General features: G+C 38.7%; 1 protein-coding gene across 3 annotated transcripts in view; it reads left to right on the top strand.

The window, feature by feature from the left end:
• MRPS9 (mitochondrial ribosomal protein S9) overlaps positions 1 to 12,181 on the top strand; it is a 34,911-nt gene that overhangs the window by 725 nt on the left and 22,005 nt on the right. For 2 of the 3 annotated variants that reach the window (XM_071577082.1, XM_071576923.1), the window contains exon 2: positions 7,248 to 7,427. In XM_071577082.1, coding sequence (XP_071433183.1) covers positions 7,248 to 7,427 — 180 coding nt within the window. Of the gene's footprint in view, positions 1 to 5,795; positions 5,877 to 7,247; positions 7,428 to 12,181 lie in introns of those variants that run through there. The other variant, XM_071577014.1, reaches the window with a different exon arrangement.

Below are 12,181 nucleotides of genomic sequence, written 5' to 3'. Positions count from 1 at the left end.
TCTCGTTAGAGTTAACGGAGCTGTGTATAGAGCGAAGGCTACACTGAGGTGCTTTAAGATGGCAATTTTTAGGTTGATAATTTTGAATGACAAACTGCAACTGAAGAAGTTCCACCTCAACGTGAGGAAGAGCTTCTTTACTGTGAGGGTGGCAGAGCACTGAACAGGCTGCCGGAGGGGTTGTGGAGCCTCCCTTCCTGGAGACATTCCAAACCCACCTGGTCGTGTTCCGGTGTCACCTGCTCCAGGTGACCCTGCCTTGGCAGGGGGGCTGGAGTGGATGTTCTCCAGACATCTCTGCCAGTCCTCAATATTCTGTGAGTGGTTGTTCGGGCAACAGGTGAGTAAATAATGAATCTAGAATCACAGAAAAGTGTGGATTGGGAGGAACCTTAAAGGCCTTCTAGTTTCAAGCGCCCTGCCATGGACAGGCCTCCCATTAGACCAGGTTGCTCAGAGCAGGTCTCTTGAATACCTGCAGTGAAGAGAAATGTGCCTCACAAGTGTAGTAACTTCTGATTAAACAGCATCACTTTGTTTTGAGAGGGATGGATGTTGAGCTGATTGCCCTGTAATTGCAAAATATAGCTGCTGTCAGTATTGTTTGTGCAGTGGTATTTGATACACCTGTATATATATTTAATCAGTGACCGGCAAGTAAGTAAAAAGGCATACTGGTAACACTTTCAAGTTACAAAGTAATTTAGGATAATAAGTGCTGAAGAGCTGTTCCTGAGTGAACTAAACCAAACTATGCAGTAACAGAGGATAGATGCAGTGAGGAAGTGAAAGGTAATACTGGAAGGAGCAATTTGAACTGTTTATATTGGTTACTTCTAGATTAACTTTACCCATTATGGATGAAGACCTGGTGCCTGTGTGGGTAGTTCTTTATGTAGCAGTCAGGAATACATTCTCTTAAAGTGTGGAAGGAATGACAAAGAGAATGACTGAAAACACTCAGTTTAAGTTGCTTTAGTTATCCTGTATCAAAGGTAAGACTATGACAGTAACTTGGTTTTCCTGGCCAGGCATATGCCTGAATTTGAGCTGAAAACGATTTGTATTGTAAATGAGGAAATAATCTCTAAGGAGGAGTCACTGTAGAAGCTAGACTGGAAGGGGCCTTGAAGGATCATTTGTCTACTCTTCTCACCCCCAGAGATGGGATCAGTACAGAATAGCCTGTAGCTATATACAAATTCTGTAGTTGTCTGTGAACTGAAGGATATGAAGGGAACTAATGGGAGACAGGGCCTGGAAAACTTAAAGACTCTTCTTTCCGTTAGGTCTAGTTAACTTGTGAAACTGGTGAGGATGTTCAGGATACTAAGTATTTATGTGAATACAAAAGGCAGGTTGAGAACCTGAACTACAGATTGCTAGAAACCGGGCAAGTACCCTGGGAAAATTATCAAAGCCTGTTTGCCCTGTCCGTGTGCCTCTGATACAGGCTGCTGTTGAGGACAGGGGAATAAGATGATGAATCCTTGTTCTGACCTGCTATAATGATTTCTTACATCAAAACCTTATCTGTCCTTACTGTTCAGAAACATTTTTGTGGTACTTGTCCTAAAAATGCTTTGTAGTAGTTTAATTCATTATTTCTTGTCTGCCTTAATGGGGAAAAAAGTTTAATTTCTTGGATTTCTTTTGCTTTGTTTTTTTAATTTTGAAGTGTCTTGCATTGAGAGAAAAAATGGAAGAGAAACGTAATTCCAGTTCCCTTAGCTTTGACTGAGCAACAGGATTAGTTTCCTATTCTTCCAATAAGCAAACTGCAAAGATCTACTACAGTTTATAAAGAAAAAGCAATCTAGCTTAGTTACTATCAGTCACTTCTGAAGTGACTGAATAGCTGTTCTCAACAGAAGAGTTCAGAGGGCCACACATCTATTTAATTTGATTGGATTAAGTACTTTATCTAAATCACTGTGGATGGTGTATGTATTGATATCAAAAAGAGATAATACTTTGGTGACCATCTTTCAGAACTACATAATTTAAATGGAGAAGCCTTTTTTGCAGTTGTTAACTAAGCTGGAGTTGGAAACCTGTTAGTGCTTGAAAACTTGTGCCTCAAAACAACCAGATGTAAATTCTGTTCCCTGTTACGTACGTCTGATACTTGACATGTATCTATACTTTCAGAGCTATCTTTTATCTTTTTGCATGATCAAACATGCACAGAAAGTAAGTTTTTTGAATAGTTGAGATACAGTTTTATGGTTGTCTTTCAAGGGACTTAATTTTGAAAAAAAAAAGTTTCTTCTGATATTTGTTGATTCTTTTTGAAATCAGTTATAAAAAGTAATATAAAAATCACTTAAGCATATTTTCTGACACCTTATGATACTTTCTAATGTGTTTTGCAAAAGGTTTCTGAAACATAAACCTGACAGTGGTCCATGTAATTAGTTTGTAGCCCATCTGAAATCGGAGATTGTATAAATGTTTTAAATAAAACAATTGAAACACATTTTTGTGAAACAGCACACTAGAAATCCAAAACTCACCTGTTGAGCACAAAGCAATTCTTAAGAAACTGGGATGACTCTAAGCATTTATATTCTGTATGATTACTACATAATATATGCTTTTTCTTGTACAACAAGTGATCAGAGGGGTGTTGGTGGTGTCTTGCATGTGTACTGGGTTCAGTAGCACCAGCTATGCCAGTAGTTGGAGAATTGGACACCAGGCAGCTTTAGTCCTGCGTGCAGATGCGGCTACACAGCTCCAGCTCCACATCTCTTAGAGAAGCCCTATCCTAGAGATAACATTTTAGTGCAAATTTGTTTGTGCACTGCATGGTGTTGGAAAAAGAAGTGGTTGAAGTCTGCCAGCTTAGAACATGGAAGCAACACGAAGATGGGGAACAGCATGTGTACTGCGTCATGTGGTGTTGTCTTCTGTCACTGTAACTGTGTCTTGTAAAGCAGGCAATTTCCGCTCTTGGATTTAAATCTCCCCACTCTGAATCACCTTTCCGCCCATACCAAAAGTGCAGGAAACTTGTTTTATCTGTTAGTGAGACATGTTGGGTTTTATATCCATATAGCTCTGCTGAAGCAAAACGAACTGAATGAGTAAACAGACAGGGCCTGATTATTTCTCTTCTTGGAAAAAAAAAAAAAAAGTAGGCCAGACGAGCTGAAGTTTCTGAAAATGCTAATTTTTTTTCTAAGGCAAATTTAACGTAAGCTGATTTTCTATAAATTTATGGTCTCCCTCGAAAATCAGGATTTGCCAAACTGTTTCAATACTAGGTTGCTCAGAAAGTTGGGAAGGGAGGGTTAATCCCAATGAGCTGTGTCCAGAAGTAAAGGCTTTCCCTTCTCCCTCGTTCTGGTGAAAGAGTGTATTATTTTAGGAATACTGTTAATGTAGGCACTTAAGTGCCTGCCTGACACCCGATTCCATCAGGTCTGGGAAGCTCACCAGGGTCAGCCCCGGTTAGTACTTGGATGGGAGACCTCCTGGGAATACCGGGGTCTGTGGGTTCTAGTCCTGAGGACTTCCCTGTCATTGTCCGAGCTCGCTCGGCCGTGGCAAATGGACCTCAGGACTTAAACGGTGGGGCCAGTTCTGCGCACGCTGTGCTTCACCTAAAAAATCCACTGGGCAAGCTGGAAGGGCACACCCATGTGGGGAGAGCCCTGCCCAAATCTTCGTGCACAAAGACCAGCCATACAAGAAACTGTTAATGAGCATAATGACTGTTTTAAAAATGGTGAGGCTGCTGTCTGCAGTAATGCTTTATAAAATGTGTAAGAAGTGAATGCAGAGCTCTGTGGTTTCCTCTACAAAGTAGAAGAGCATGGTCTCTTGTTTGACTGAAATGCCAGAAACATTTAGCTGTGCTTTGCAGATCTTGCCTGTGCCACCCATGAAATAGTGCTCTTATCCCAGAAGAGGTACCCAATACAATAGATATTAATTTGCATAAGAGGCTGTTTTCTAATTATGAACAGTTTGTGTGTCCAGGGACTTTTGATTAGTGACGAACTGAAACTAGTGAAGAATATGAATAGCTTGAGGGAAGGAGGACAAAAATGAGAAAATTACAATAGAAATTGACATGAATAAGATGAAAGCAATCCTTTAAAAAGTATTCTGTTTAAAGCATACCAGAGAAAGCTATTTTGGACCAAGTAATAAGGAATCATATGTTCATTCATAAGAATTACAAATAATTAGTTACTATTAAGTAAGACAGAAGATGAATTGAATTCTTTCCTTAGGAGTGAATAGGAGAGAAGAATAGGGAATATGTGGAGATACCTCTGGTTTTTTTACTGCTTTGTAAGGAAATCACCAGAGCCTTGCCTGTGGAAAATGTGTACATTTAAAATTTTGATTATTTTTCTTTTAATTCTGTGTGTGTCAGTGTAACCTCACAGAAAATACGAGTATTAAAAAGAAAAGAAAAAGTAAGGGGCAGACTAGGATTAGTCGTACATACTATAGATATATTAGCTGTGGAGAAAATGAAGCAACAACAGGCTCTTCAGCGTCAAATATTGCCTTGGACTTGGTTTTAAATCATTTGTGGCAGAGATATTGATTACTTTCCTGAGGTGCAAATCTTTATCCATGTCAGGTTGTAAAACCATAGATGGTCAGTTCTTCCTGATTCATGTGACCTTATTCAAAGATTACTTTACCTTTTATATCAAACCTGATTGAATTCATAGAACTCATCCTGCAGCTCAGGCATATACTATATACAGGTTTAAGGCAGGGTATTGTAGTCTTAACTTCAAATTGAAATTTCAAGTGGGATTTTTAAATTTTTTATACTGAAGACTGTGACAGTCATGGATGGATAAATTGATGATGAATAGCTTTACATGTGTGCACCAAATTGGATAAGTTGCTTTGGTCCATCCTGGGCTGCCAGATGTCCAAAATACCAAGTGGGCTCTGTGGAAGTACAGAGAAAAGCTGTATTTCATGTCCTGTTCATGTAGGACTTGAGCATGTAATGCAGAACACCAAAAGCTCCTTGTCACAGGAGAAGTTCATGTAAGCTGACTGCATTACCAACAGAAGGTGGAACTTTGATCTGCTTTTGTGTTTGTCTTGCAAATATATCCATGTAATCTTGTTTTAAAGAGACGTGTTTGTATCGTTGTTATAAGTGGGTTTTGAGATTACTGTCATATTTGTATTAGTTACAGGATGGTAGCAAGTATTTTATTCGTATTAGCTTAACTCAAAAGGGTGAAATCAATCAAAATGGTCAGCATGTCTAAAATTGTGTTCTGGAGAAGACAATTTTCGTTACTTGGAAAGCATTTCATTATTTCAAATACTACCTTTATTCTGTTCCTTGTGATCAGAACTCTGACTAGTTCACTTTGCTGTGTGTGTTTGGGTTTTAATGTTTGGCTAAAGATATCACAGATGTACAAAATAACCCGAGTTGGAAGGGACCCACAAGGATCATCATGGACAACTCCTGGCTCTGCACAGGACCATCCCCAAGAGTCACACCATATGCCTGAGAGTATCATCCAAATGCTTGTTGAACTCTGTCAGGATTGGTGCTGTTCCAGTGCCCAACCACCCTCTGGCTGAAGAACCTTTTTATAATACCCAACCTAAACCTCCCCTGATGCAACTTCAAGCCATTCCCTCAGTCCTGTCACTGGTCACCACAGAGGAGAGATCAGTTCCTGCCCCTCCTCTTCCCCTCATGAGGAAGTTGTAACTGCAGTGAGGTCTCTCAGTCTCCTCTTCTCCATCCTGAACAGACCAAGTGCCCTCAGCTGTTCCTCATATGGCTTCCCCTCCAGGCCCTTCATAAGTAGACTGAGGCCGCAGTTCAGGAGCAGCAGGAGCAATTTAATAATTTACTCAAAGAAACTAAGGTAAGGAGAGGACTCCTCCTCTACTTTCTTGCTCCCAATTGTGTGTTTCTGCCACCTTCTTGTGCCAGCTTTGGCAATTCCCAGAGCTCTCTCTCAAGTGCCTGGACTTAGCAGCTTGGCTGAGAGCTGCCCACTTCTTGGGGTGAAGCAGAAGTTGGTGTTCTGCCACATGTAGGGAGCTCAGCTGGCTTCCAGAGGAGTCTCAGTGCCAGAGCTGGCACAGGGCAAGTAAAGGGAGTGGAGGAAAGAATGCTGGCACAGGGATGGACTGTGAGACGGGCTCTTTCTGCCCTGTGGAACTGCACTATCTGCTCACAAAGCCAAGCCATGGCATGTTGAAGGGACGGGAGTGAAGTGTTTCAGGATACTATCTGATGAACAGTATTGGGCATTTCTCTGAATCAGAAGTGATTCTTTTTCTGTCTTTGCTTTTCTGTCCCACACTGCCTTCTTTCATGTGATTCCCTCCCTCCCGCCGCCCACAGAAGACCACACATAATCAGTTCTCATTCAGTTCGTAGAATAATTAAGCTGCAGAGGACTTTAATACTAATGTTGGAGAGCCAAAATAGTGCATAATATTGGCACTAGGCCAGAATTGGGACATTACAACTCTGTCAGTGAAGCTCCTGTTTTCTGACAGAGAGCTTGGTGGAAATTAGTCATCTAAAGTACTGATTGTCTTGATAGAAGTAAGACAAAAGCTGTGTGCCACAAAGATCTGAAGATAACTGTCCCCTGAGTTATGACCTCTGAGCTAGTACAATACTCAGTAGTGATTGCTGGTGAGAACTACCCTACTAGTTTTCTAACTGTTATACTTGAGACAGTGAAGTAGTTTAAGAACCATTCTGGCACTGCAAACAAGGAAGGAGCACCCCATGGCCTTTCCAGAGCCTTTAGCAGTATTTGGTCTGGGGCTTCTGAAAGGCCACTAGGGACCTTCCCCACATATTGTTTTCATACTTTGTTTTGGGATGCCTTTAGGGGAAGGCAAAACCTGCATGTTCACTGATGGATTTTTGTTTTCTTTTAAGGCTGCGTCTCTTTATCCAGTACTGTCCTTTGCTTTTGCAAATGTTTCAGGCGGGATGCTACATTTCTCTTCATCAGAAAAATGTTCCGAATTAAAGTGTGGAAATGTGCAACTTTTAGAATAATGTGTTTATCTGTTTATGGACATTAAATGACTGGAAGAAAATGGTTTAATGAGTAACACTGCTTTTCCTAACTTATTACTCTAATGTGTTGCATCTTGTTACAGGTTGTTTTACTACTCATTTTTTCATTTTATTTCGAGCTCACTGTGCCAGAAATGTAAAATAAATCTCATGTGTTTGTTTTTTTTTTTTTTTTTTTTGTTGGTGTTAGATGTTAAGGCTGATCCATACCACTACAGGAGTGCAGAGGAAAAATGTAGGAGCCTCAGGACCTGAAAAGTACACGGAGGCATTTATTAAAAAACAGATTGAAGAGTTCAACCTAGGAAAGAGACATTTAGCCAACATGATGGGAGAAGATCCAGAAACTTTTACCCAAGAGGATATTGATGTAAGTATAGTTGCTCTGTTGAAGAAGTAATTTACTGTAGAGTTTCACATATTGAAAGCACTTTACTTCAGCATGAGCCCCTCAGCTCTATGTGAATTTTAATCAAACTGTCAGGATAAGGAAGAATGCTACTATACATTGCAAACATTGCAACTGTGACTATGAATAGAAATTCTCCCTCTGTTACCATGCAAGGTCAGACATCACAGTATAGAAATGTATGCTATATCTTGCTAAAGCACAGGAGGTTCTTTTAAAAGTGCTAATGGATAATCCCTTTGATCTGAGGTTATAAGAGGCACTGTAAAGGTTTATGTAGCATTTCAAAACATTTACCCACAATTTGACCTGCTGTGTATATTTAGTTTTCTTGTGTGATATGGTGGTTGCTGGTAATGTAAATTAAGTTTTATAGAGTATTTTACAACCAACACACTGGTTTACCTTAAGGATTTTAATCTAGACATGAATTTAAGCTCGTATCAATATCTACAAACATACTATTTTATTGTCATTCCCTCTAATGACTGGCATATGGCTGGCCTCCTCTTCCTCTCTGTCATTTAGGCTCATGTAAAGATATGCTCCCTTTCACTCAGAAAAATGTTTTGTTGCATGGATTTTTTCTTTTATGTCCCACCTGGTCTTCACTTCTGTCATTCCTGTCTTATCACACATCAGAGGTAGGGAGAAGAAATGTCATTTGGTGACATTCACTCTTAGATGAAGCTGCATGAAGTCTCATGGCTGAAGTTTTCTTTGCTCAGCAGCAACACTATTACTATACCCATGGCAGCCCAGTGTTATCAGCAGTGCCCTTAGGACAGGTGGAGTAATGTGGCAAGTGCAAAGAGAGAGCTGTCTGTTGTTTAGTTTTTTTCAGTATGAGGAGACTCTTTGTTGCCTCTCTCAGTGGCAAAATTCTGTCTGCACAGCTATGTCATGTAAGAGGTCTTGACAGTGTGCTTAGGCCAAGAAAGAGCTACATCTGCACATGGTGATACAGGCTGATTTCAAATGTGTTTGACAGGCTTCAAAACTAAGTTCTGAAAATCTCTCTGAAAATAGGCAGCAAGGTAGAGAGACACAGAGTTAATGACTTGTTGAGAAAAAGGCTGAAATGAGCCTTGAGTTTCATCAGGTATCAGAAAATCCATAAAGGAAGCTTGATTTCAACTCACAAATCCATAGGAAATGATTTTATGAGTACAAAGCTATGCACTGATACTGTGTCTGCTTTCATTCAGAGTTGTAGATATCGCTCTGCTCTTCTACAAACAAGTGCCTGTGCAGAGACCCTGCCAGTCTCAGTGTAGAGTGGATAAGGTCAACAGTCAAAGTATTCATCAAGGTCAGCAGTAATAGCAGGCTGTTTTCTTACATTGGCTTTTTTATTTCTGTGCAAACTGCAGAACTTCCTTTTCATGTATTTTTAAGAGGTTTCTTCTTACCTTTAATGACCTTTATCTTTTTGAGTTACTTTTTTTAAAGTAAACATGCACAGACCTACCACCAGAATGCCTTCCATGTTAATACAGCACAGAGATGATGCTGATAGTTCAGTTTGCCTGAAAGGTTAATGGCAGGAGAATGCATTAATTGTAGTCTGGCTTCCTTTCTTGATAGGGTCTAGGGGGAAGGCCTATAGAAAACAAGACTGCAAGAAATGCAGAACGATCATATCTAAGTAGTGGTTTCTTCTTTGTGAATCCACAGCACTATGATCATTTGCATAAAATTAACTGAGCTCCACCATTAATAAAAGCAGACTCATTCTATAAATTAGCTTTTACAAATGCAGTGAAGGTGACAAATATGGGACTTCTTTGCAGACTGTTACTGAAAAGTGGAGAAGTGGAGCAAAAGAGTAGTGTTTTATTTGGTGAAACCAAGTATCTGTGTTACATGTTTGATTTCTTCATATTCTGTCAGGTGTTAGGAAATAATTAGAGTGTGTAATAGTGTCTGCTATGCATAATTAAATTTCTGTTATAAAAATATAAAAGCTCCTTAAGCACTGGCAGGAGAATTATCAAGCTTTACATTTTGAACAGCAGTAATTCTTTCTGATGAGTGCTTATATACCTCCATGTCTTCTGCTGTTAATCAGTCTTTGCAGTGTATTTCAAAAGTAGACATCACAGGATTCTGTCCTTCACTGGAGTTTTAGGTATAGTTTAATAAAAGCTAAACCATGTGAAGTTTTAAACAGGAAAATAAGTTGACTTACTTGCTAATCCTCTGGATGTTGTGGAAGCAGAATTGCCTCTTACTGATGCTTTTATTTAGGAATGAAAAGTTAAGCTGTGCATTACAACAGTATTTCTGGAGGAGAAAAAAAAATCCAGCAAATTGATATATAACTCTGCACAAGTCTACCAATTGCTTTTTAATTGGTATTATAGACCTCGCTCTGAAGCTAGGATGTTTTATTCTCCTATGTGTGAATATGTGCTATGAAGTTTTTCTAATTGATTTGCTTTGCCCATTCCATTTGATGTATCATTTTTCACAATATTTCATAATTTGTGCTCATTTCTAATGAACAGAGTCGTTAGGACAGGCATGTCTAAGTACAACTGACAGCTAACATTAGGTGCCAGATGCAGTTTATAAAGCTATGTAGAACTGCAGAGAACAGTTTAAATAAATTAGCACCTGTACATTAGTCTCACTTGCTGGTAATTTATAAGCGAATCAGTAGAGATGACATTTAGGTAAGTCATTGATCAAGTTAACAGCTGCATACCCACTGCCCAGCTGGGATACCTAATTAATTGAGATTGCAGTCCTGACCTAGTGCTTTCCCTGTTTGAGTCTGTAATCCTTTAATTTTGTGCTTTAACTTTAACTTACGGCTGTAGTAAACAGCCCACAGTCATTTTCCACTGTCAGTTCTGTGATATTCCAATTTAAAGCCCGGAAATCTAAGTAAGATTAATACAAGAGGAGCATCTTAAGCTTCATGACCTATTTATATGCCAGTATTTTTATTATTCATTTTTATGCAGTCACTAAATGCTCTCCCAGATAGGAGCTCATCATAAAGTAATGCTCTTTCCCCCTAAGAGTTAGTAAAACTCAAAAGCTAAAGATCTGTGTTCCTTTTCTCTTGTTGTCTGTCTTACAACTTAATAGATTGTTGTCAAGCAGATGGAATAATTTGAATGTAAAATATATATTTTTCCCCACTAGCATATATACTCTTGGAAAAGTACCACTAAAGATTGTTAACTATGAATATGTTAAATGTGGAAAAACTTAATTCCCCGTAAAGTATAGTTTCCTTGCATAAATTAAAACCCCTTTAATGAAAAATATCTTATATTCAATTGCTTAAAGAAGTGGCTCAGCACATCTAATTTCTAAATAGTCTTCAAATTTTAGCAGTGCAGGGTGCTAGAAATGAGTCAATATTGGCATATGTGAAATGTCAGAAGTATTATTCAGAACGAAATGCATTTTTGAACTTCCTGTTGTCTGCAACAAGAGGGTCTTGTCCAGCATTGTTCTTACAAGAAATAATTTATTTTGTATTGTTTTTTAAATAGTTGAAGATAGAATGCTTTTTTCAACTCTTTTTTATTATTTTTTCCCAGTGGAACCAAACTCTGCATCAGTGTTGTCTTCCTTTTGCATCAATCAGAGTTGATGACTGCTGTACTGGGGTTTTTTATTCTTTTTAATACTGTTCAGTGTTTTGAAAAGTTGAAATGAAGATGGAAATACTGTCTGTTTCTTTCAGCAGGCTTTTGGCTTTTTTTTTTTGCTCTGCAAGCTCTAGAGAAGACAATTTTTGTTTTAAAAATTGTTAGATATAAAAATAATATAAGATGAAAAGAAGATGGTTTTTTTCATGTAATGTTAGTCCGTTGCGGTTTTTTCTTTTTTTTTTCCCAAGTGATGAAGTTAAAATGGTATGTCACTTTGAACTTGAAACTTCCCTCTGTCCAAGCTGTAATTCAGCTTTAGATAAACAGTGACAATGATTGGGGTGGTTTCAATAAATTTTAGAAGGTGTTAGTGGAGGACTTTGTTTTACAGTAAAAACTTAGATGTGTCAGTGATTCTTATTTTGTTGTTAACTTTTTCTGTCTTGTTAAATAAAAAAACCAAACCCCTATTTTAGAGGTAGCCTTTTGTGTGCCGTTTTTGTTTTATTCACTCCTGGGTTTGCCCGGAATATTCTGGATTTTGGGTGCTGAAAGCTGTTAAAGAATACTGCTAGTGTGGTTTGAAGGAAAACAGCTGTTCCAGAAAGCATCTCGGTCTGAGAAATGATGAAGTACAGTGACTAAATGATGTGATTCAAGAGGCACAGTTTAAGAAGGGAAGTGGTTCTCATGTGATCAAGTTGAGGAGTGGAAGAAGCTGAAACAGCTTTTGCTCAGGTGTTTCATTAAAATGTTACGACATAAAGTGTCACTTCTCCCTTCAGTATTTTGGTGATTAAAGTTTTGTATATATTTAAAAAGGAATGAGCTGGATTCTTGAGCCCTCTGCCAAAAAGGATGCTGTTGCAAAGGAGCCTCAGGCTGGAGGTTTTTGATTTTTTTTTTTTTTTACATTTTTTTCCATCCCTTATTTTTTTCTTGTTTTCTATGAACTACTTTTCCTCACTGGACATTACTTAGATAACTATCTTTGCACATGACTTGAGCAATGAGAATTGGTGGAATGTTTTGTGTTTGAGCTGTTGCTTCAACAAGTGTGGGAAGACACCTGGGCCGGATCAATTTAAGAACTGAACTGTT

The sequence above is a fragment of the Pithys albifrons genome, chromosome 1 (assembly GCF_047495875.1).
Source record: "Pithys albifrons albifrons isolate INPA30051 chromosome 1, PitAlb_v1, whole genome shotgun sequence".
NCBI lineage: Eukaryota > Metazoa > Chordata > Aves > Passeriformes > Thamnophilidae > Pithys > Pithys albifrons.
The sequence above is the reverse complement of the archived record's forward strand: the minus strand, read 5'-3'. Positions and strand labels throughout refer to the sequence as shown.